This window comes from Pelodiscus sinensis, chromosome 9 (assembly GCF_049634645.1).
Source record: "Pelodiscus sinensis isolate JC-2024 chromosome 9, ASM4963464v1, whole genome shotgun sequence".
Classification (NCBI taxonomy): domain Eukaryota; kingdom Metazoa; phylum Chordata; order Testudines; family Trionychidae; genus Pelodiscus; species Pelodiscus sinensis.
In genome coordinates this window covers 10,238,788-10,264,290 of record NC_134719.1, presented here as the reverse complement: position 1 = coordinate 10,264,290, position 25,503 = coordinate 10,238,788, and the positions used below count along the sequence as shown (strand labels likewise).

Here is a 25,503-nt window from a genome sequence, read left to right as displayed (position 1 = left end):
CCCCTGCTCTGGCAAACTCACTCATTCAGGAATGGTCAGGTCCCCAGGGTGCCAGATTAGGAAGGTTCAACATCTACTGAGAGCACAAGTGTGAACAAACTTTGGCTTTTTTTACCACCACAGAGTTTAAAAATTGCTAAACAACATGGTGAAAAAAATCAGTAGTGGCCAGTCTACATTCTATGTCCCATGGTGTTAAAAGGGAGAGAGAATTGCACTGGTTTAATATATCTCTAAAGCTGCTAGTACAATCATGGTTAGAGGCTGGCAAAATAGTGTTATAAATAGAATCTGTGGCAATTTTGTTTGAACAACTTCTAAAAATGGTGGTTTAAGGAAAGGCTAAAGAGAGTTCAGGTTTAGCTGCTGAAGGTAATACTCACTCTGCTTGTGAAGTTTCCTTGCACTAGCCCTTCCACATATAGTTGTGATTTGAAGCTTTTAACAAATGATGATAGAGACTCAGAGTAAAGGCCCTTCATTAATCTCCTATATCTGTCTATCATGGACCACTTGCCATACTCCAGAATTAAAGAACGCACATCTCTGTAACAAATAACAAAAAAGAATACTTAAATTGTCAAATTCAGAATATGTTGTCCAACAGGGACTTCAAATACTGAACTTTTATCAAAGCTCTCTGACAAGCACAATTTCAGCTAATCCTAACCAGAAATACTAAAGTACGGGTTAATCTGCCCTGAATCCGTCCTGCAGATGTCCTACCTCTGCTCCAAAATGTCTGTGATAATCTGGGATCGATGGAACAAGTGAAGTTACTCACCTTCGGTGCAGTAACTGTCGATCTTCGAGATGGTGTCCCCATGGGTGCTCCACTATGGGGTGCTGGGCTTGCCCCAGTGCCGCAGACGGAAGCTTGTGATGGGCAGTGTTCGGCCGGACCGCGCATGTGCTTTTGCACTCTTTTCTGTCTCGCGCAGTCCGGCCCCCCGCCAGTTCCTTGAGACCGCCTCAGAGTCCGGAAGAGACAAGAGCAGAGAGAGAGAAGACTCCGAAGTGGGGAGGAGGGTGGGTAGTGGAGCACCCGCGGGGACACCACCTCGAAGAACGACAGTTACTGCACCGAAGGTGAGTAACTTCGCTTTCTTCTTTGGGGATGTCCCCGCAGGTGCTCCATTATGGGTGACTGCATAGCAGTAATCGCCAGAATGGAAGGAGGGCAAGGAGTCCCTATTTATCTGCTGTGGAGAGCACCGCCGTCACCACTGCCCCATCTGAACGAGTGTTTAGAGAAACAGAATAGCGTTTGGCGAAGGTCTCATGTGAGGACCAGGTCGCCGTCCTGCAGATGTCCTTCAGAGATATCCCTCTATGAAATGCTATAGATGTGGCAGGGCTCTAGTGGAGTGGGTGCATGATTGGGATGGAAGGGATAAGCCTTTCGCTGCATACGATTGCATTATGCATGAGGTTACAAGATTGGAAATCCTCTGGGAAGATAGGCGTTGACCCTTTGACCTGTGTGCCAGGGAGACGAATAAGTGGTCCATACGCCTGAAAGGTTTAGTGCAATCTATGTAGAATGCTAAGGTCCTGCGGGTGTCCAAGGAGTGTAGGGCCGCTTCTCGTGGTGAGGCATGGGGCTTCGGGAAAAAGGTTGGCAGGATCACTGGTTCGTTGACATGGAAATGGGAGACAATTTTGGGTATGAATCTTGGGTGTAGTCTCAAGACTACTCCATCCTTACGGAAAAATGTATATAGTGTCGTGGCTATCATGGCGGAAAGCTCGCTCACTCTGCATGCCGATGTTATGGCAAGCAGGAAAATGGTTTTCAAAGTGAGGAAATGCAAGGATACAGTCGCCAGAGGCTCAAACAGCGGCCTCATTAGGCAGTCGAGGATTACATCCAGGCTCTACACCGGTGGGACTGGGTCGTGCGGTGGGGCCATGTTGGTAAGGCCCTTGAGAAATCTCTTAGTAGTAGGATGGGTGAAGACAGAAAGGCCATCTATCGGTGATGCGAATGCTGAAATTGCTGCGAGGTGCACCCTGATGGAGGCTAACGCGAGGCCTTTGTTCTTTAGGTGCAACGCGTAGTCCAGGACGGAGGGGATCGACGGACGTGTCGGATCGTGGTGGTTCGAGGTACATCAGGAGGAGAATCTGCGCCACTTGTGAAGGTAAGTTTTTCTCGTGATTTGTTGTCTACTGTGTACTAGGACGTGCTGGACTGGAACAGAGCAGAGGGATTCGAATGGAGTCAGGCAGTTAGGAATCATGGTGTTAGGTTCAGCATTTGTATTTGGGGGTGTTTCAGTTGTCCTTGGTCTTGTGTGAGGAGATTGTGGAGAGGCGGAAGGCGGATCGGTGTCCGCACGGAGAGACGGTGGAGGAAGGGAAACCAGTGCTGGCGAGGCCAGCCCGGGGCTATGAGGATTAGTGTTGCCCTGTCCGCCTTCAGCTTCTGAAAGACTTTGGGGATCAGAGGTATGGGGAGGAATGCATAGAGGAGGGGTCCGCGCCAAGTTATAAGGAAGGCATCCCCCAGGGATGCGCGGCCTACGCCTGCCCTGGTGCAGTACTTGCGGCATTTTGTATTGGCGGGAGTTGCAAAGAGGTCCACTTGGGGAGTACCCCAATGTTGGAAGATCTCGCGTAGGACGCCATCGTGCATTTCCCATTTGTGCTTCACATGGAAGTGTCTGCTCAGGAAATCTGCCGTCACATTTGTGGTGCCAGGTAAGTAGGATGCCGTAGGTGTTGTTCCGTGGCGAATGCACCAGTTCCAAAAGTGGATGGCTTCCATGCATAGGGAACGGGAGCAAGCGCTGCCTTGGAGATTCAAGTTATACATGGCTGTGATGCTGTCCGTGAGAATCCTCACTGTGGTGTTTCAAATGTAGATGAGGAAGGATTTGCATGCGTTGAAAATGGCGTGTAGCTCTAGAAGATTTATGTGTAGCTGTGCTTCTTGTGGGGACCATTGGCCTTGGACTAAGAGGGAGCCCATGTGAGCCCCCCAGCCTAGTACGGAGGCATCCGTTGTGATTTGGTGGAGTGGCTCCTGCTGATGGAAAGGTATACCTGACAGTAGGTTTGTGTGGCTGGTCCACCATAGGAGTGATTGGAGAACGCCAGGTAGCGGCGTTACCAGCCTGTGGAGATCGTATCTGGTGTGGTCGTATACGAGAGTCAGCCAGTACTGAAGGGTGCGGAGATGTAGTCTGGCGTTTTTCACCATGTATGTTGTGGCGGCCATATGACCCATCAGTCTGAGGCATGTGATGAGTGGAATGGTAGGGCTGACGGTGATGGTGCGAATGAGGTCTTGGATGGCTTGAAATCTCTGTAAGGGTAGGAACGCTGTGCTGGCAACTGAGTCCAGGCAGGCCCCAATGAACTCGATGTTCTGAGTGGGGTGCAAAACGGACTTTTGCTTGTTGAGGAGGAGTCTGAGCGATTGAAAGACTTGCCTCGTGAGGTGAACCATCTGGGAGACCTTGTGTGCAGAAGGGCCCTGGAGTAGGCAATCATCCAGGTAAGGGAAGATGAGTACCCCTTGGCGTCGGAGAAAGGCCGTGACCACGGATAGAACCTTTGAAAACACCCTGGGGGCTGACGATAGCCCGAAGGGGAGGACCTTGTATTGAAAGTGGTCCTTTGCCAGGACGAAGTGCAAGAACCTCCTGTGAGCTGGATGGATAGGAACGTGGAAATAGGCGTCCTGGTGGTCGAGGGCGGCAAACCAGTCCTGTGGATCTAACGCAGGGATTATGGCACTAAAGTTGTCATTTTGAATCACTGTTTCTTGAGATATTTGTTCAAATGGCGGAGATCTAGGATGGGGCGCCAACCTCCAGACCTCTTCTGGGTGAGGAAATAATGTGAGTAAAAGCCCCTGTTCCTGAAATCCTTTGGGACTGGCTCTATGGCACCCAGAGAGAGAAGGCGGTCACCTTCTAGTCAGAGGAGGGTCTCGTGAGAGGGGTCCCTGAAGAGGGACGGGGTGGGAGGGGTGGTTGGTGGGATGGCTATGAAAGGGATAGGGTAACCAGATTGAACAATCTCGAGGACCCATCCGTCCGTAGTGATTTTTGCCCATTAATGTAGAAAGGGCCTCAGACGGTGGTGAAAGAGCTGGGTCGTACGATTCGTGATGCTGCCCGTGACTGTCTGCTCGCCCCCGACCAACGCATCAAACCTGTTGCTTGTTCTTGGGAGGCATGTTCGTCCTGCCATTTGGGTTTCGGCATCGCTGAGGCCTCTGGCAAGAGCATTGGTTGTCGAAGGGCCTCTGTTGCTGGTGGTGTTGCTGCCACTGATATCTGATGTAGGAGTAGTCATAGCTGCGCTGGTATGGTGAGTACCGGCGTCTCTTAAAGGGGGGAGTGTACATCCCCAGAGTTTGCAAGGTTGTCGAAGGGTAAGTCTTCGACTTTGGCCTGTAGTTCCTTCGGAACTCCCGCCGCTTGAAGGAAAGAAGCTCTGTGCATAACAATGGCAGTAGCAGTGGAGCAAGCAGCGGGGTCAGCAACATCCATAGCTACTTGGAGGGATGTTCTCGCTGATGTGTAGCCCTCTTGGATTACTGACCTCAAGATCAATTTCTTAAAATCAGGGAGATGATCCATGAGGGGGGTGAGGCATGAAAACGTATCAAAGGTGTGATTGGAGAGATGCTCCAAGTAATTGGTAATTCTGAGGAATAGCGTTGCTGAAGTGTAGACATTCCTGACCAGGAGCTCAAGTCTCTTTACGTCCTTATCGGAGCTCTGTTGTTTGAGGTGTGGGGCTCTAGCCCTCTGTTGAGCTGCGTCAACTACTAGGGAGCTAGGTTGTGGATGGGCAAAGAGGAATTCCATGCCTTTCGGTGGTACAAAATATTTCTTGTTGGTCGGAAGAGCCGATGCTGGAGCATGCCACACTTCATCAGCCACTTCCAGGATGCCCTCGTCAAGAGGAATGGCCAGGCGTGACCTATGCTGAAAAGCTTGTGCTGCTTGTCCTTGAGTTCCTGCAGCAGAATCTCTTGTGTGATAGCTACTCGCTTAAACAACTCTTGGAACTGACGGAGGTCATCTGGTGAAGAGCTGTCACCTGGTGTGACTGCCTCATCTGGCGGGGACAAGTCTGGGATGGAAGTCCCTGGTAGGAGGTCCCCGGAGGCGGTGTAATCCGTGTCTGATGGAGGATGAGGTGGTGACGCTGAATGATGTGGAGGGGTAAGGGGAGCTGGAGTTGGAGAGCGTCTGCGTGATATATAATCATAGGCAGAACGTGATCGATAAGAGTAGCCGCTGTGGGAGTCCCAAGAGTGGCGGTCATTGCAATAATATCTGTCATGTCATGGTGAGCGGTCGTCGTGATAGTTGGAATGGGAGTAATATCGGTAATGGTATGGAGCGCAGGGCGAACAGGAGCGGATGTCTGATGCCCTGGAAGAAGCAGGAGACGCAGAGAGCTGCCCGTAGTGGTGTCTGTGGTGGGAAGGTGCAGCAGCCAGGAATGGTGAAGGCAGCCTGGAGGAGGCATGGGGGGACCCATGCCAATGGGTACAGCGGCGTGGAGAACGAGGCACATGGGAAGGTGAGGACGGTACCGTCGAGAAAAGGCAGGAGCGAGAACAGGTCCGGCACAGGGAGATCAGAGGAGCAGGACTCAGAGCCCCTGATCTGCCAGCGTGTGCAGAAGAGGCAGCCGGCGCGGTGCTAATCGGCGCCGGGGGGGGGGGTCAAAGGCAGCAGCCGGCGCTGTGCAGGCAGGGCGGCGGATCAGCGCCGCATAGTCCGGCACCGCACGGAGGCTTGGGAGCGGTGCGGGTACTGGTGCCATGATGTTCAGCTCCGGGTCTGATATTGGAGCCGGCTCAGCGGTGCAAGGGAGGCAGAGGCAGCGGCGGAGGCAATGCTTCCTGGGGAGCCTGCATATGCAGAGGCTCCCGCGGTCGCTTCGGCTTTGAAGCCGCTGAGACAGGGGGACCTGACTTAGCTGTGCCAGAAGTCCCCGGTCTTTCAGGCTGGCTTTCCCTGGTGTTCAGGGCAGCTGGTAGGGATCTCGTGGGAGAGATCCTGGGCTTTTTCTGAAGCCCTGTAGTCTGGGAGGAAGCCCAGCGCTTGTGGGGCTGCTGGTCAGAGTCGGTTTGTTGCGGCTCCAGGGCTTTATCAAAGAGGAGCATTCGCAAGCGCCTCTCTCTATCCTTTCTAGCCCTGGAGGTGAGTCTGGTACAGTAGGTACACTTCTGGGGGACATGAGATTCCCCCAGACAACGGATGCACTCCGAGTAGCCCTTGGAGGCTGGCATTGCCTCCCGGCAAGAGCCGCATTTCTTGAAGCTAGTAGCTGACATTTTGCAGGTTGCCCTGAGGCAGTTCTTGTTTGCAGTCGTGGAGAGACGTTTAGTTGTCTGAGTATTAGTAGTTTTATCTCTAAAGTAATGGTAATATAGTGATAATGTGTCTGTTGACTTTATCTCTGTCATGGCTCCTTCCCCACTCTGGCATGATAAATGCAGAAGTGGGGGCCAGCAAGTGTACCCCAAAGCCTTATCTACCAGGCTTTGGTATAAAACTTCCCCCAAAATCTTAAAAACCTAGATCTTGGGAATAAACTTCCGCTGCCACCACCCAAATGTTGCTAAAGAAACCAGGGGAAAGATCATTTGGGAAATCTCACCCCTAAAATAAAAATCAGGGCACACTATTAACCAATGCCAGGTTAATAAAAAGAAAGGAAAGAACTTTTATTATTTCAACAATATTCCTGTTGTAAGCATAATGACTAGATAGGAAGGTAACAAAATATACTCATGGAGAAACTCCATGGGCCTAGAACTTAGTTACAAAGAAAAGCCAAAACATCTTTTAAACAGTGCCAGATCTCAGATCCCATACCCAATCCTTAAAACAATAAAACCTAACGAAACTACCTAAACTTTATCCTACTTACAGGAAATGAAGAATGGTGTCTTGGAGAGAGAGAGACATGCTTGTCCCTCTCTGTAGCTGCAGAGAACTCCCCCAGAGAGACAAAAGGACAAAGGAAAAAACACAAATTCCTTTGTCCCAGGTTGAAAGTCCCACCTACATTCCTACTGGTCACTCCAACTGGCTAGGTGTAGTTAACCCCTTAATCCCCAGGCTGCTGGCTAACCCTCATAATCATGACAATCTCTTCCTTTTTTTTTTAAAGGAACGCAACCATATACAAGGAGCGGACGGGAGAACAGCTGAGAGGCGGGAGGTAAGAACAGTATGTGGTCTCTATTCTTATTCCCGTGTTTTGTTTTGTTTTGTTTTTTCTAAAGAAATGAGGAAAAACACAAAGGAAAGAGGAATAGAGGTGTATGTTCAAGGAGGAACTAGAAGGAATCTAGTTCAGTGAGTGAAATGAGGAGCGCGGTTCCAAGCGTCTGCAGCCTGAGGCAGTCTCGAGGAACTGGTGGGGTGCCGGACCGCGCGAGACAGAAAAGAGCGCGAAAGTTGCGAGCCCGCAGCACATGTGCGGTCTGGCCGAACACTGCTCATCACAAGCTTCCGTCTGTGGCGCCGGGGCAATCCCAGCCCCCCATAGTGGAGCACCCGCGGGGACATCTCCGAAGAACAACTGTTTTGGAATGTCCCTGGGGGAGCACTTACATCCTAGTTCTCAGGATAATTACTTTACACTGATAATAATTGTATACTGCTTCTGAATTTTGTAAGGGACATCACAGGGATGGGAAACCTACAACCTGTGGGCCGGATCCAGCCCCTGGCATGCTTTGATCAGGACTGTGCCTAGAGCCAGATTAAGAAAGGGGGTTTAGTGGCTGTAGTCCAGGGCCCCAGTCTAAGAGGGGGGCTTTTGCCTGAGGCCCTGGGCTGCAGCCACTAAAGCCCCTGTGTTCCAGGCTGCACTTGCTGGGTGGCTCTGGATTCTGCTGTTCCTTTCACACACGCACACCCTGTCCCAGGCTTGAGCCACATTGCTGCGAGCACCGGAGGAAGCTGCATCCTTCATGCTGCCCTTGATGGCAGGTACTGCACCCCGCAGCTCCCACTGGTTGGGAATCGCAGCCAATAGAGGTTGCTGGGGCCGGTGCCTGCAGGCAAGCACAGGGCTGGAAAGAGCCATCTCCCCTTCCCCCTGCAGCAAACAGGAACTGCCCCAAATAAACACTCTGCACCCCCAATATCTTGCCTCAGCCTTGAGCCCCCTCCCGCACCCTAACTCCCAATTAGACCCCACATCCCATTGCCCAGCACTGAGGTTCTCTTGCACCCTAACTCACTCCCAGACCCCAAACTACAACCCTAAGCCCGCTCCTGCATCCAAACTCCTGGCCTGAGCCCATTCCCCTTGCCTCAACCTGAAGCCCCCTCCTGCACCCCAAACACTTCATCCTCAGCTCCAGCCCAGAGCCCCATCAGAGACATTATGCCCTCCTGCCTCAACCTGCAGCTCCTCCCGCACACTGTCTGAACTAGGGATGTTAAAACAGTTACAGTAAAACTCCATTGGTCCAGCATCCAATGCTCCAGCACGCCTGATGGTCCAGCACCATTGGAAACCCGGAAGTGCTCCGGGCAGCCGGACAATTGGAGCTGCTCTGCACCAGGCTTCCCCTATTCAGCTGCTGCTGAAACTGACCAGCAGCTGATTCTGATCAGCCGCTGGTCAGTTTCAGCAGTGGCTGAATCGGGGATGCCTGGGGCAGAGCCGGACTCCCCACCCCAGGCCCCTCATAGCCCCCTCTTCCGATAGTCTGGCATATTTGATAATCTGGCACCCCCTGGGTCCTAAAAGTGCCGGATTATCGGAAGTTTACTGTAATAAGTTAAACAAGAGTGCTTAACTGGTTAGCCATTTTGTTTCAAATCCTGCCACCTAGCCCCTCTGCCAGTCCATCTGTGGGCGGGGCTGCTCCGGCCCAGCGCAGCTGCCTATCACCAGAGTTCACTGACAAATTTCCATTAGCTGGTAAGCAAGCCAGTAAGCCTCATGCTTTTCCGTATGCTTACTGGTTAACCATTTAACATCCCTAGTCTAAATCCCTAAGTTTTGGCCCCACCCCGAAGCCCAAGGTAGCCCAACAAAATCTAATAGCCCCAAGCCCCCAAAGTGAATCTGGCCCTGCCTATAGTGGGCTCAGGGCCGGATTAAGGGGCGGGGGCTAGCTGGGCATCTGCCCGGGGTGCCATCCTATGTGGGGGGGACGCCGGATTGAAGTGGTAAGGGGCGCCGCGCACCCGCTGTCCAGGGCACAACTATGGCTCAGTCCGGCACTGAGTGAGCTTCAGGGCTTCCATGCACACTGGGGCAAGCCAACACTGCACTCCATTCCTGCAGGAAGTCTCCAATGAGGTGTCTTCCTCTTCCCTCACCTCCTTTTTTTTTTTTTTTTTTTTTTTTGCTTCTGATGTGTGTGACCCCTGACTAATTTTTCTGTGGGTCAGTGCAATTGAAAAAAGGTTCCTCAACCCTGTTTTTCTCTTCTAGGCCACTTACTTAACTCTATAGACCTCTCTTTATTTCAGATTGCTAGTGTTTTAACACACATTGTTATTCAGCCAACTATAGGAACTCCACAAAGTGAGATGACACCAAAAGAAGAATTACAGAATAGCACAGGCTGTATAAACAACAGAGGAGGATGTTAATAAAAAATTTGAAATCATTAGTCTACAGATTTGGAAAGAGAACAAGGCAAAAGGTTAATCATAAAGTCCAGCCAATAAGAGCTGAAAACAGCCCTTCCTCCCAATGTCTCCCAGCAATAATAAGCCTGGAGGAAAAAGAAGTGAACTCAAACATGCGCTTCCAGTGTGATAGTGTGGCTATGAAGGCTACTAATGGGATTCTTGGATCTCTACAGAGCAGAACAGCTTCTAAGGGTATGTCTAGATTGCACTCTAAAATCTGTCAGTACTGATGCTTGGGAAGATACAGAACACTTCCTAGATGGAAATTCTGTCTCACTCGGTACCAAAAGTTTTCACTATGCCACTGTTTTAGAGATAGTATAGTAATTGTGCTTCTTTAATATTGCCTAAGAGCCTAATTGCTCCTGCTTCTAGGGTGATATGTAACCTGTGATGCCAAGCAGAACTGGGGGGGAGGGAAGGCACTTCTAGGTACCATGCTTCAGAGCTGCTGGTGCCATATTAAGCTTCTTTTTCTGTCCATGCTGACAGCGGTGGCAACTCTAGGGAAACCCTCTTGCTGACAATTTCTCCATGCCAAGGTGGCAGCTCTGGGGAAACCAATTTCAACCAATTTGCCTGGTACTGATGTCAGGCTAACCAGCCTGTAATTGCCAGGATATCCCCTGGAGAGCCTTTTAAAAAATTGGTGTCACATTAGCTATCTTCCAGTCATGTGGTTCAGAAGCTAATTTAAATAATAGGTTACAGACTAAAGTTTGTAATTCTGCATTTTCACATATGAGCTTCTTCAGAACTCTGGGGTGAATACCATCTGGTTTCAATGACCTACTACCATTTATTTTATCAATCTGTTCCAAATCCTCCTCTTAATTTGGAATAGTTCCTTAGATTTGTCACCAAAAAAGAATGGCTCAGGTTTGGGAATTTCCCTCATATTCTCAGCTGAGAAAACTGATGCAAAAAGTCATTCAGTTTCTCCACAATGGTCTTACTGTCCTTGAATGTTCCTTTAGCACTTAAAACATTACTATTAATTTTTAAGTCTTTGGGCATTTGCACTTCAAATTCTTTTTTGGCCTAATTGTACAATTTGTGAGAATTTATGCTCCTTTATATTCTCCTCCATAAGATTAAACTTCACCGGACCAAAGAGCTTCAACTGAATAGTTGATTAACTTTGTGAATAAATTCTTATCGGTTATTCAACTATTCTATAGTCCCCAAGGGTGGGGCCAGCAGCCAGTGCACTCTGGCCCTACTCCTAAGGAGCCTCCTGCCACTCTGCGCTGCTGCCTCCGTATCTGAGGCACCAGCACGGGATTCCAGGCAGGTGATGGTCCATATGGGGAACCAATTTAAAAACCAGCTCCCCTTATGGACTGGCTGCCTATCACCCTGCGCTGCTGCCTCTGATACTCTACCAATACTTTATCAACTTCCATGCTTACTTCCTTAGTAGAGATAGAGAATCCTCCCTCCCCTGGTTAATAGGATCCTTTCTTAAGAAACGTCTATTTCTGAACCATATGCTCCTCTACACCTGCCAGCTTTCCTGCAGCTCTTAGTTTAAAACTCCTTCACAATATTTTGTTTGCTAGCAACCTGGTCCCATTTTGGTTTAAGTGGAGTCCATTCTTTCTGTATAAACTCCTAATTTCCCAAAATGTTCCCCAGTTCCTAATAATCTTCAAAGCTTGCTCCTACACAATTACGGTATATCAAAGATTTTATCTGTTGCAGCTTACAAAATGGTATTGATGTTCATAAAACTTCAATTGTAAGAATTGTTTTTCCTCCTGCCAGTTAGTCAGTTCCATTTTTTTATATAACACCCATATGCAATTAAAATATATTTACAAAACTCTTCAGCCAAACTCTCAATGTGCCACTGAAAAATCTGTGAAATTGTTCACATATCCCTTCAGACCCAATAACATACTCTCTACCATGGGTGCAAAATAATTACTTTGTAATCTGTGCAATATACATACAGCGTTATTTACATACGTAAATATCCACCTTTGCTTTGGCATTTAATTAGTAGCATCAAACACTTATTACAAAGCAGAAGTAGGTAACAATTTATGTATTATGCTTCAAGTACTTAAATATTATGCTGGGATTCATTTTATTCATGAGACAGTGCAAAATACTGCACAGCAATTTCTGATTGGAAGAAAGGAAATATCTGCAGCTCCTACAATGTGCTACAATGACAATATGGTTAAAGCAGAAAATATTTCTACTCCATCCTAGGACCAGTCTATCAAATTAGCCTTCTTACAGATACTCACTCGGCCAGCATCTCATGCTTGATCAGAATATTAAAGTAAGTCTTTTTTAGCTGCTCTGTTATCATCTCAAAAACTGCTGAAGTAAAACTGAAGTCAGACAAGTGGTCAATGATGAGCTGAAATAGCAGCTGGAAAGAAAATAAAATATTATTTTCGGAACCATTTTTACCAAATAGAATATTTTTTGCCAAAGAGGTCTAATTTGAATTTTATATTATATAAAAAGGAAGTTCATTTAATAAACCATGGGCCAACAAGAACTGCACAGTATATATCTATAAAACATTCTAATAAGGTCTTGAATAAATAAATTAATTACTTAAGAGTAAGCTACCAATTGCCAGGACATCCATGCATTAGCATTTAGCTCAAGAAAGCAATTTGTTAAATCTGAATGGATATCTTTAAAGTTAAAGGAAATTAACTATTTCTTATATAGCAATTTTTAATCATGTAAAATGCATTAACAGTTTGTTTTATTGCAATGTTACACAATTAATTGGATCTCCTAGTATCAAACTCTCCCACACGGCACAAATATTTTGACTGCTATGTTTGTAATTTACATGAATTAATGCAGTATTACCAGCTTCAAGAAACCAAAAATCACGAGACAAATACAAAAATCATGAGATTGGCCTTAAAAAATTACATTGTGATTTTTTTAGGTCCATCTTTTGGTTTTTGAACTCCCCCAGATGTGTGCTCATGGGCACATGCATAACATGTATTTTCCCTTCAAGGCCTTTTCCACTCAGCTTATCTAGAACACCATACGCAGTTCTGGGAGAACGCTTATCCAGGTCTCTGGGATGACACCAGATTTCATAACTCAAGTTCCTTTATTTGGTGTAAAGTAAAGCTAGACTCAAGCATACAGGGGGATAGAGAGCATACCTATCGTCCAAAGTTACACAGAAAACCTCTTTCTTTATATACATGCACACATTATATTGAATTACACATTTTAGGACTGATTTGGTACCTTGCAGGAACCAATTCCTGTGCATTATGATCTGTAATGAATTCTCCACACTAAACCTAATCTTTACCTCATCTCCACGTTTCCCAATTTATTTGGTTCCTGTCTTCTTTGCTTTCTAACCTCATTACTTATTTAGTGCAAATTCTGTTTTCAATCTAATGATCTGTTTACCTTCCTAATTTTATCTTTTAAGAAATAAAGCCTCCATTCACGTATTAATTATTCGTGACATACCCTACCTCAGTAACAGTGATTGTGTGAGTATGTAAAAGATATGTAAGGGTATGTCTAGACTGTATCCCTCTGTCGGCAGAGGGATGCAGATTAGGCAGGTCGACATTGCAAACGAGGCAGGGATTTAAATATCCCGTGCCTAATTTGCATAAAAATGGCCGTTGCATTTTGCCGACTCAGCACTTGTTAGGAAAAAGCGGCAGTCTAGAGGGGGATCTGTCGAGAAAGAAAGCCTTTTTCGACAGATCCTGTAAACTTCCTTGCAGGAGGCATAAGGGATCTATCGAAAAAGGCTTTCTTTCTCGACAGATCCCCCTCTAGACTGCCGCTTTTTCCTGACAAAGTGCTGAGTCGGCAAAATGCGGCGGCCATTTTTATGCAAATTAGGCACGGGATATTTAAATCCCTGCCTTATTTGCAATGTCAACCTGCCTAATCTGCATCCCTCTGCCGACAGAGGAATGCAGTCTAGACATACCCTAAGAGAGAGAATTAGTGCTGCCCACTCTCACAAATGTATAGGATGGTGCTTTTGGCTCTTGCTTCAGGAGCTCTCACCCCATATCTGCCTGTCCTCTGCCCAACAATTAATTCTTTCCCCAACTTTCCATTAGTTCTGTCCCCACCAAGTTCAGCCACTACATCAGTCCCCTACCTCCTCAGTTCAGCCTCCAAAACTCATTGCCCTACTACCATCCTGCAGCCTCACCTCTGCTTCTCCCGAGAGTTTGGCCATCCTCTCCCAGGCCTCAACGGGATAAGGGGGAAGTTGGCTACAGCAAAGTTCCCTCTTCCCTAGCACTAAACTGGGGTAAGCTCCAGGGTTCTTTACCTCCCTTCTCTCCTCCTAGGCAGGGTGTAATGAGGAGGAAGCATGAGGAGCACAGACATTGTCCTATCCATTTTTCTCACAGAAGAGGAGCAAAGGGAGAAGCCAGAGCTGCTGGGATCTTTGCTCCCTCCTCCTCCTCATTCCCATGAGAAAGGCGGGCAGAAGGGAAGAGATTCTGTCAGCTTTTGACAGGCTGAACTTCATGAGGGGGCTGAACTTCATGAGGGGACTGGAGGTCATCATGAGACAAACTCCTGCACCTTCTGAAATCCCATCATTCTCTCTCTCTCTCTGTCTCTCTCATGGGAACTGCCACTTCTGTTAACATTACCAAGAAAATAATTTGCTCAGTATGTAAGGGTCCTGTCATCAGCGGTTACATTTGCAATTGATCTTCTATATCACCAGCTGGTGGAATTCAGCCCATGCTAAAAATTCTTCATGTGAATAAGGAACCCTGTTATACTGACCAAATCAGTAACAGTCACAAGCACCAGCAGGTGCCACAGAAGAGCAGTTGAGAACACAGCTGCTGACAATAGTAGTTGTACTCAGCCAAGCAGTGGCAGCAGCAGCCAGCAACTGATACATCCATCAATCTGCCCGGCATTGCCTCTTCCTCACAAGCCAATGCATCCCCATGCTCCTCCCTTATTTGCCTACCTTCCATGACCAAGATCTTCTCCCTCTCCTGATGGTAGCTCACTCTTCTTGCTCTCTTGCATTGTGTGTTTTCTGCTTCCGACTCCACTTTCACATGACATGGGATATCTATGGCTCCCCATAGATTACTCTCACCATTTGACTTGGGGAAAATTGGGGGAAATTTGCATCTTGTCCACCTCTGTCTGGAGGGGCTATGAAGAAGCCACAGCTGCGTGAGGAGCGCATAAGCTGTGTTCCTACTGCAGTCCTAGTGGAGTCACCCCTTATAATTCTCTCCCAAAAATCTTCATGGCCTCCAGATCTTATCATTGGGCACATACATACCCAAAAGATATTACAGGTTGAAGCTCTCTAGTCAGGCACTCTCTGGTCAGGCAACATCCATGGTCAGACATGATTTTAGATAGCCAGATATCCACTTATCATAGTTGTAGCCAAGTTTCCCATGATCCTATAAAGTTTCTTGACAGCTACCAAGTCCTGGCTCTCAATATTCTGTGCTGTTATTTAGTCCTAATTTACCCCTGTCTCCTAAGAGCCTGGTAAGCAGTGGAAGTATTGGTACGGCTGCTAGACAATACTAACCTCTCATAGTCTGGCAAATTCTCTGGTTTGGCACCAGTCAGGTCCCAAGGGTGCCCAACTACAGAGGTTAAACCTGTAATATTTATCCAAACATCACACAAAGACAAGGTCAATGTTTATAAAAAGCTATTAAAACTTAAATTATAGTTGAGGCTGTTTATAGTTCCACGTACCCTTACTTTGAAGAGAAGAAAATTTAAATTATAATTGAGGCTGTTTATAGTTCCACGTACCCTTACTTTGAAGAGAAGAAAATTTAAAGTGAAAGTTCTTCATGTACATATTTAGCTATTTGAAAAATACGAAGTATATTAGTCTGGATGAATTCTTCAATTTTTGCATTTGGCCCCATAGTAAAATTGCAGAATTCACTTAGGATTAAGTATATATCTGTTCAATAAGACTTCTAAGACTTTACATGTTATCTTTTAAACAAACAACCATTCATCTTTTTGAAGAAAGGTGAATGTGTTGGTGCACACAAGCACATACACGAAAGAAGGCAGAAGTTTAATATCTACATAATATTTTCTGCTTTTTGGTCCTGGTATATAAATATTAAACCACAATATTAAACCTTTCAAAATGACAACTTTCCTCATAAAATGTTTAAAAGACACCTGCCTCCTTATTGTGTACACTTGCTTAGCTGCCTTCTCCTGTCTCAAGTTCCGTATATCAGAATACAAAGATGGCAACTTCCTGATTCATTGTTATTTTGCTATTACATGACAAAGATATCCTAATCACTCCATGCAATTAAAGAATACTCTTTTTAAAGACTTTGGTTAAGATAAGATAAAGTATGTCAGATCTTGTTACTTTAAGAATCTTTTAATTGGATATAATGCTTGGAAGCACCAAAGAGACTAGTTCTTTCTCCATTCCAGTCTACTTATCAGTCATGCCACAAAGTCTCCCTGCTAATCTGCAAATCTACACTCACTGATTCTGCTGGTTCCTGAGTGACCCTGCAGGAAGCCCATGAGTTACCTGTATTCAAAATTATTATCAATAGTTGTAAAACCATTAACAGATTAATTGAAATTAAAATACCAATATTTCAAGTCTTTGAGTGGTTTAGAAAATGACATTCAGCAAAATAACTTAAAAAACAATCAATAGTCCTGCAGCACCTTACAGACTAACAAAAATGTAGATGGTATCGTGAGTTTTCATGGCCAAAAGACCCCTCTGAGACTATTCAGCAAAAGGCTAGTTGATCTGTAATAAGGAGGACATACAGAAATAGTACTTACAGGTAGTTTATGATTGAATCCATTCACTCGAATGACCAAACCATGCTCTCCAGATACCAGTTTATATTGCAACTGAGCAACATCAGCTTCATATGCTGGTTCAGCAAGGGTGTGGGAAAGGATATTTACAAAAGTCTCAAAAAGCACAACACTATATGAATGAAGAAGATCGGAGTGGGAAATGACAAGGGAGAGTAAAAAGAAACAGATTTAAAGTCAATAGGGGTTTGAGAGTACACAAATAAAAAATTGTCCAATAAGCTATTTCACTAGGCAGCTAAAACTATCTAAAATTTAAGAATTTAAACCCCACTACAAAAACATTTGTTTTTCTACACAGATTTTTCCCCTGAACAAAGCAAAAACCTGAAAAATTAGGTTCTGTATTTCTCTTTATTCAGCAAGCAAAAAACTAATTAGTAGGTTTTTGGGGATTAAATTTAAAATCTTTTTGGCTCAAAAGAGAAACTTACTCAAATTACAAAGTATTTCAGGGCAGTATAAAAATCAGCCCAACTATTGCAGGATATGTGGGTTAAAATCTAAGTGTTAAAAATAATGGAGTTTTTTAGGCAACACGTTCGCTTTCAGTAAAATGTGTGGAATATTGGAATGTTAATATAGAAAAAAAGTTACTTACCTCTTGTAATTGTTGTTCTTCGAGATGTGTTGCTCATGTCCATTCCACTTACTTCAAGATGTGTTGCTCATGGTCATTCCACTTAGGTGTGCGCACACTACATGCAAGGATGTCAGAGCATTTTTCCCCCCGGTAACCATTGGGCCGGCCAGGGAGCCCCCTGGAGTAGCACCACTATGTCAGCACACATATACCCCTGCTGGCCCTCCACCCCCCTCGATTCCTTTTTATCATCCATGACAGTAGCTGAAGCATCTTGACGTCTTGTGAGTCTACCCTCAGCCTAGTGTATATAGTTGCCTTTAGTGTTTTACAGTTTACTGTTCTTTGTAATAGTTGTAATTAGCAGTTAGTTTTCAGCGGGTTTCCAGCTTATCTCTTCCCTCCTGAGGAGGGTATACTTGGACCACAGGGATTCAAGCCTTGCTCCAAGGGCTTGAAGCCCATGCCCTGCAGCAACCCCCACGACTCATGTTTAAAATGTTGGGGGAGGGCCAAACAGTTGTAAAATCTGCAGGCGCTTCAAGCAGAGAGCGAAGTGGAAGTGAGATTCCTGACTAAAGCTGATCCTTATGGAGTCTGCGCTTCAGCCACTGGCACCAGACTCCACACCAACGGTACATAGCACACCCAACGGGGGCCACTGGGTGAAAAAAGCTCTGACATCCATGCACACGACATGCACATACCTAAGTGAAATGGACATGAGCAAGCACTCAAAGAAGAATTATGTGTTAATGCTATTTGTACAAAGGAATTTGGGAGATTCCGTTTTAGTTAGCATTGGAAGTGATATAATGAATTAATATGTACAGAATCCTAGAATCCAGAGGAGAACAAAAAACATAACACATTTAGAAAGCATGAGCTACAAGGAAACATTGAAAGAATTGGGTATGTTTAGTTCAGAAAAGAAAAAGATGAAGAGGACATGATAACAGATTTCAAATATGTAAAAGGTTGTTGTTACAAAGATGATGGTGACCAATTGTCTTCCATGTCCACTGAGGGTAGAACAAGAAGCAATCATTTTAGTTTTCAGCAAAGAAGGTTTAGTCTGTATATTTGGAAAAGCATTGTACTAATAAGAATAATTAAGTCCTGGAATAAATTAGCAAGAGAGAGGTTGTGAAATCCCCATCATTGTAGGTTGTATAGATTAGACAAATGCCTGCCAGGGATAATGTAAGTATACTTAATCTCACCTCAGCACAGGGACTGGACAAGGTGACCTTTTGAGATCCCTTCCAGTCCTACATTTCTGTGATTACTATGATCTTGAGGTTTGTTTTGTCAAAGAAAGGTCTATCGTTTGGGAGTTTTTTCACCTGCAGAGGAATTTTAACTACTAATACTATGCTACAATTATAGTTGTATCTTGTTCTATAAGACAGATAAGTGAAAGGTAAATCTTTACCTCTTTGCAGACTGCTGTATCAGTGGGGAGATCAGATGGAAACGTACGTAAGCTGAAATTTGAAAAAGGCTGAAATGAGCAACCTGATGAAACAATAGCAATTTCGGATATGTACAGGTTGGACCTCCCTGATCCAGCACTCTTGGGACCTGAGTGGTCCCAAACCACAGAGTTTGACAGACCAGGGGACATCAAGGCTCCTTTCTGGTCTGTGAGCATCTCTGAAGCCTGGGCTTCCCTCCCCGCTGTTGGCCCCATGCTGGGGCTCTCAAGGTCAGCTTCCTCAGCTGGGATTCTCCCTAGACGCTGCTAGTCCCTCTCTGCTGGTATTCCCAACTGGGCTGGGGCTCTCGGCCGGGAATTCCCTCTGGTTGCCATTGGCCCCTCTCCCACCACGGATCCTCCCCTGGCTGCTGCTGGCCCTGCTTCCACCAGGGTTTCTGTCTGAAGATTCCCTGCACCCACCAGTGGTTCAGTTACTGCCTGGGTTCCTGGTCGGGGCCAGGGATTCCTTTCGGTTGCCACAGGGGCTCCCCAGCCTGGGGCACCCTAGGGTTGGACTCCCCACCCACCATAGGACCAAACCCTGAATGCCCAGCTGGGGCTACCTAGCTCCCACAGGACTCCCAGCTGGCTCATGCTCCTGGCCTCCAGGACTCTCTTGTCCGGCAACATCCATGGCCTTCCTTCTGGACCACAGATGTTGCCGGACCAGAGTTCCAGATTTGGGAGGTTCAACCTGTAAACATTTTTTCTCCTAACCATTCCTTATCTCAAAACAATTAATTTTCCATGAAATATATACTGAAGAGGGATGGTGAAGGGATTGGGAGAAGGGTGTGGAGAAGAACTGGAGGGCATAATTCTGCAAGATCATGTCCAGGATCCAGCAGTCTGATGTTATGGCAGATCAAGCCAGGAGGCCAAGGGAGGGGCGGTTGCCAAACAAAGGAGAAACTGGGTTTGTGGGAAAGTCCAGTATTTTTCAGGCAGGTGCACCCTCAAAATGATTTCTTGGCTCCTTGCTTGGAGTGGGTCAAGCCTGACTGAGCCAAGGGAGCTGGTTGACACTGATTCTGCCACAAGGGAGTTGGGCGGTGTATGGGTGCACAGATATTGTCCTTGACAGGCACAAAGTACTTCCTCTCTGCCCATTTGGAGATCAGTGGTATGGACAGGAGGGTCTACCAGAGCACCTTATCGATCTTGACTTTCTCATCATGCTGGGGTAGGGCCAGTCTTGCAGGTATCCCCTGGCCCAGCACCCCAAAGAGGGAGTCAGACATCTTTTGGACTTCTCCACCTGGAGATCCAAACATTTCCGCCACCCTCTTGAGGAAATCTTGGTGGGCCTTAATGTCACCAGACGGGACCACTGGAGGGTGAGCCACTATAGCATCATTAGGTGATGAAAAAGATGAGGCTTGGATCACTTGGCCCTCTTTCAGGGATGCAAGTTGGTCCCCTACTCCAGTGATTCCCAACCTTTTTGATACCAGGGACCAGCAAACCCATTCACAAATTTTTGGTGGACCAGTAACATTTTAATTGCATATTTGCATATTCATTATGCAAATTGTGAGTATGCAAATACAACATTACTGGTCCACCAAAAGCTCATCCCACAAAGCCCCAGTGCCAGCCCTAACCCCTAGAGCCACCCCACCCCTTCACTACCCCCCAGCACCAGCCACTGACCTCAGAGTCCCCTGCACCCAACCCCCCCAGTGCCAGCCTCAAGCCCTCAGAGGCCCCCAGTGCCAGCCCCCCGCCTTAGAGCTCTTAGAGCTCACAACCACCAGACACCCCAGTACCAGCCTCCTGTTTCCAGAGCCCCACTGCACCCAAGCTCCCCAGAACCTCCCACGGTGTCAGCCCCCAATATTAGTCCCATCCCCAGAGTCCCCCAGTGCTAGCCCTGCCCCCATAGATTCCCCACTACTAGCTCAACCTCCAGATCCCCCCAGCACTAGCCCCACTCCTAGAACCCCTATGCCTGCCCTACACCCCTCATCTAACTCTGTGCTGCTGCCTACATCGTGGCAGCTTTGGGGGCTGGGGCTGGTACACTGCCCTGTGCCTGCCCTCCTGCTGCAGCTGGTGTGAGAAGCATGTCCTTCCCCGCCTCTCATCCAACCAGCACCAGGAAGGGGCAGGCTCTCCTCCAGTTGCAGAAGAGCACTTCCCTGCACTGCAGGAGGGCCATGCAGCACAGAATCTCTTCCCAGCCATGGAAGAGTGCTTCCCTGCATGGCAGGAGGGCCACTTGGAGCTGGTCTTCAAGGCCCTCCCACTGCACACGGAAGCGAACTTTCGCAGCCGGAAGGAGACCCTGCCCCTGCCCAGCACTTGTTGGCTGAGAGGTGGGGCAGGACACACCTCTCCCAACAGCCCCAACCCCCAGAGCCACCATAGCCCAACATGAGAAGGAGGTGGGCAGCCCTTGGTGAAGAAAGAACAGGTTAAGAACTATTTAGAAAAGCTAGACATACAAATCTATGGGTCCGGATTTAATGCATCCGAGGGTACTGAGGGAGCTGGCAAATGTCATTGCGGAGCCTTTGACCATTATCTTTGAAAAGTCGTGGAGATTGGGAGAGATCCTGGATGACTGGAAAAAGGCAAATGTAATGCCCATCTTTTAAAAAAGGGAAGGACAATCCAGGGAACTACAGACCAGTCAGCCTTACTTCTGTCCCTGGAAAAATCATGGAGGGGATCCTCAAGGAATCCATTTTGATGCACTTGGAAGAGGGGAAAGTGATCAGGAATAATCAACATGGATTCACCAAGGACAAGTCCTGCCTGACAAATCTGATTAGCTTCTATGATAAGGTAACTGGCTCTGCGGATATGGGGAAGTCGGTGGATGTGATATACTTTGACGTTAGCAAAGCCTTAGATACAGTCTCCCACAAAATTCTTGCCAGCAAGTTAAGGAAGTATGGCTTGGATAAATGAATTGTAAAATGGATAGAAATCTGGCTAGACTGTCGGGACCAAAGGGGCAGTATTTAACTGCTCAATGTCAGGTTGGCGGTCGCGTCCTTAAATGGGAGGTCCTTGATGTTCAATTGAACCTCCCTGGGGAACTCCGACAGTGGCAGCCATGCCACACTCGTCTTATCACTACTGCAGATGCCATGGACCTGGCTGCTCTATCCACTGCATCTAATGCTGCCTGTAATGCTGTTTGTGAATATCAATGAACCTTCCCCCACATTTGATTCGAACTGTTCTCTTATGTCCTGGTATGTACTGAATAAAAGAATTTAATTATTTGAATATCTGGTGTAAGTGTTTGGCTAGCAGAGCTACATAATTTGTGATTCTCAGTTGGAGGGAGGTTGATGAATAGCGTTCTTCCCCAAAGCATCCATCCTTTTAGTCTCTTTGTCAATATTTGGTGTTCTGGGGTACTGGTGTTGCTTCCCCCTTCGGTTGGCCGCTTAGACTACCAATGAATTCGGGGAAGGGTGGGAGAAGAATTTGACCCCGTAGTGCTATGTAGTACTTCTTATCCAGTTTCTTTGAGGTTCGAAGCACTGATGCCAGAATCCTTCATATAGACTTAGCCGGATCCATAAGAGCTTCGTTCATCGGCAGAGCCAGCTTGGTACATTGAGGTAGGCTGAGTTTGCTCATGAGTTTATGCTTGTTTTGTATTACATCAGAGAGCCTTATGTCAAGCATGTCCTCTACCCTCCGGAACAGGTCTTGGAACCTTCTAAAGTCGTCCCCTCTGATTGGTGACACAGGAAGACTGTGTTCCTAAAATACAAAGTATTGAGAGGAATATGTGAAGCCTGCGTTGCCTCCTCCATAGAGGACTCGCTGTCATGATCAATCATGTCAGTCAACTCGTTTCTGTGCATTTCATGTCAGCCGACTGTGCCCTGGGTACCTGAAAGGTTTGTTGAAATTGCATTTGTTGGCTTCTGTAGGGCGCCCCCAGGTCCCAATAGGGCCACTGTGGGGGAAGCAGTGGAAGTATCCATTGTGCCACCTGCCACTTCTGTAGTTGCTGCTGTTGTAGTGCAGCATATTGAGGAACTCTGTGCTGACCCTTTATGTGCTCCTCCTCCTCATCACTAAAAGAAGAAGTTACTTACCTTGTGTAGTAACGATGGTTCTTCAAGATGTGCCCCATGGATGCTCCACTCTAGGTGTCAGGTCCATCCTGGCACCACTGATCGGGAGATTTCATAGCGATATCGGGCCGGACCGCGCATGCTCCCTGCACTGCTGGTCATTCGCGCCCTTTCTAACGTGCGTGGTTCGGCCCACCTCGCCTCCTTTATGTACCTCGGTACCAGAAATGGTGGAAGCATTGCTGTGTAATTCATTGCAGCTGAGCTCATCTTGCCATCAGCACTGAGCATTTGTTAGAGCTTGGCGTTCTACTGCTCTGCACCTTGCTTGTTTATTACCAGTACCGTCTTCTCCGCCGGTACCAAGTTACTGTGAGGAGAGACCGAAGCCTGGTCAGCGGATCTGTGCTTCATTTTGGGATCACGGCTCTTCTTTGAGCTGGATCCCTCATCCTGCTTTTGACAGCCCTTCTCAGGGCAAGCATTGTCAGCCTCGTTGTTGAGAGTTCTTTTGTTACTCTGAGGCTGAGGCTCAGTGGGGGACCTGGAGCGTTTCTCCGGGTCATGCTCCCCTGTGAGGGCGTGCTCCTCCTGCCCTCCTCCTTTAAAGGATTATCTCTGGGGATGGGCGAGTGAGGTTGTGGCTCAGCCATGGTGTTGAGGTCTGTATATAGAAGTCTTCTCTGCAGATCTCTCGCCTTCTTAGAACTTGGGGTGAGCTTCTGGCAGTGTGTGCTGTGTCTGACCAGGTGGTCCTGCCCTAGGCAGCACAGACACTGCTCGTGTCCATCTGCCACTAAGATAGAGATCCCGCATCCTTTGCACCTTTTAAAGCCCAGTGGTGTGGGCAACACAGGGTTTGCCTGTCTGTGTTGCCCTTTGGGGAGCGGGACTCGACGGTAGCACCCACGCACCGCTCCACTTGTTCTTCTTCCTGTGTTGTCTTCTTTTGTCTTTTTTTCTCTTATGGATAATGTTGATTAAGGGAGACTGAGGGAACCGCTGCCAGCGCATATGCAACTGTAATTCCGAGTGACTGCACAATAGTGCAGCAGGCACCGGTGGCTGGGGGACTGCTAGCAAGAATCTCTGGGCCATGTGAACAGCAGCACTGACATACCTAAGTGGAACACTCGAAGAAGAAACTGAGGAGACCCATGCAGTATGCACAACTAACAGACGAAACAGCGCATGACAGCGACTATGCATGTATTGCATGGGAAGGCACTGCTAGGCTAAAAATCTCCAATCGCCAGGGCAATGATACACCAACACCTGACTGGAGTACCCACAGGGACACCACTCAAAGGAGAAGGGTTAGGTTCCCTTGTAGCAGGGAATATATTATAAAGTCCTTATAAGAATCAAGAAACCATAGCATGTGAGAAGAACAGGCCTTCCCTTAACACATTGGTGGTATGCTGATACAGATGAGAAGTGGGCTCTCAAAGAAGACGCAGAATCCATGAGACTTGAGATGGAGCACACAGTCTAGAACAATGGTGGGCAACTTGCAGTCTATGGGCCACATGCACTCCATCTGGGTAATCTGATTGTGGGCTGCAAGACATTTTGCTGATGTTGACCATCAGCACTAACGCCCCCCGCAGCCCTCCTCCTCTCCCACCCCGCAGCTCCCTGTTCTCTGTTCCCAGTCAAGAGGAGCTGTGGAAAGCATCACCTGCAGGCAAAGGATCCTCATGGATGTGCTGGCTGCCACTTCCCACAGCTCCCATTCGTTGGGAACACAAAAGTGCAGCCACTGAGAGCTATGGGAGGCAGTGCCTGCAGATGATCAATGTCAGCCAAATGCTTCTCAGAGCACAATCAGATTACCCTTTATAATTACCCTTACACATTGGTTTCTCTTATGAAATACAGAGCTATTGATGGAGAACCTAGAGACTGTCACTTTGCTCCTGAGCATATCATCAACTCTGCTACTCGAAGGAAGAAAAGGAAAACTGTGGTAAGGACCACTGAAGGTTTTTGTTTTTCTAGTTCTGTGGTCTCCTTCGATTAGCTGGTTTGGGATGATATTAGCACCTCCTTTGCAAGTGGTAAGTCTAAAAAGTTGTTGATGAATCATGTCTTTGCAACTGTAAAGGCTGATCATGGGATTAATGCCTCTCAGAAGAACCAGAGGACTTGGGAATGCCAAAGGATCTAGCTTTGGCTCTGGTGGGTATTATATTCTCAAGCACTTTCAATAGTGTTCTTACTAAAGAAGCCCTGGACTTCTGTAATCTGACCTGAGCCGCAGCGAGAACTAGCGCTAAGACGTGGAGAAATAGAAGGAATTCTATGAGTGAAACTCCTTAAAACACTATGCCAACCTGCTTGGGACCATGGCCTCTAATGCTGAAAGCTGTGAGTGCTGCTCTGATGATGCTGATACTGAAAACTCCTTTATCAGAGTGCCATGTGGTTAGGAATCATAGTGCTTCTTCTTTCTTTTATGTATAAAAGAAGGCAAGTCTTTAGAAACAACCTCCAAGGACAAGAAGTCAGTGCCTAGACCTGATGGGATGGGTCAGTACCACAGTAGATGTCGCTGACCCTTTAGTGGGGTTTACAATAGAAGCAGGTGTCAATCAAGGTGTGCAATAAAGGCAGTCAGAGGCACCATAGCTGGCTTAAGCACATAAGTTTTAGTACATGGTGGCAGCTCCCCAGCCCAGACTTGTGGTGAAAAGATCTGTCACTAAAGCATTTTATTGAGGATGGTGCTAACACAGGCAGCGGTGAAAGTAACTCAAAATTTTGTACAGGTACTGTTCTATTGCAACCTGAGTCTCTGCTAGCTCTTTAAATAGCTCCCTGCTGGCATTTGCCACTGCTCAGCCAGCTCTTGCCAGAGCTGTGTACCAGGGAACATCTGCTTGTTGGGTG

At 47.1% G+C, this 25,503-nt stretch overlaps 1 protein-coding gene across 9 annotated transcripts in view; it reads right to left on the bottom strand.

The window, feature by feature from the left end:
* LOC102458989 (nardilysin-like) overlaps positions 1-25,503 on the bottom strand; it is a 151,222-nt gene that overhangs the window by 37,631 nt on the left and 88,088 nt on the right. For all 9 annotated transcript variants that reach the window (XR_012905856.1, XR_012905857.1, XR_012905860.1 and 6 more), the window contains 4 exons: positions 18,521-18,572; positions 16,464-16,614; positions 11,903-12,030; positions 384-546 (listed from right to left, as the gene is read on the bottom strand). Coding sequence is in view for 4 of the 9 variants with exons in the window: in XM_075935997.1 (XP_075792112.1) it covers positions 384-546; positions 11,903-12,030; positions 16,464-16,614; positions 18,521-18,572 (494 nt within the window). In the remaining 5 variants the exon portion in view is untranslated. The remainder of the gene's footprint in view (positions 1-383; positions 547-11,902; positions 12,031-16,463; positions 16,615-18,520; positions 18,573-25,503) is intronic.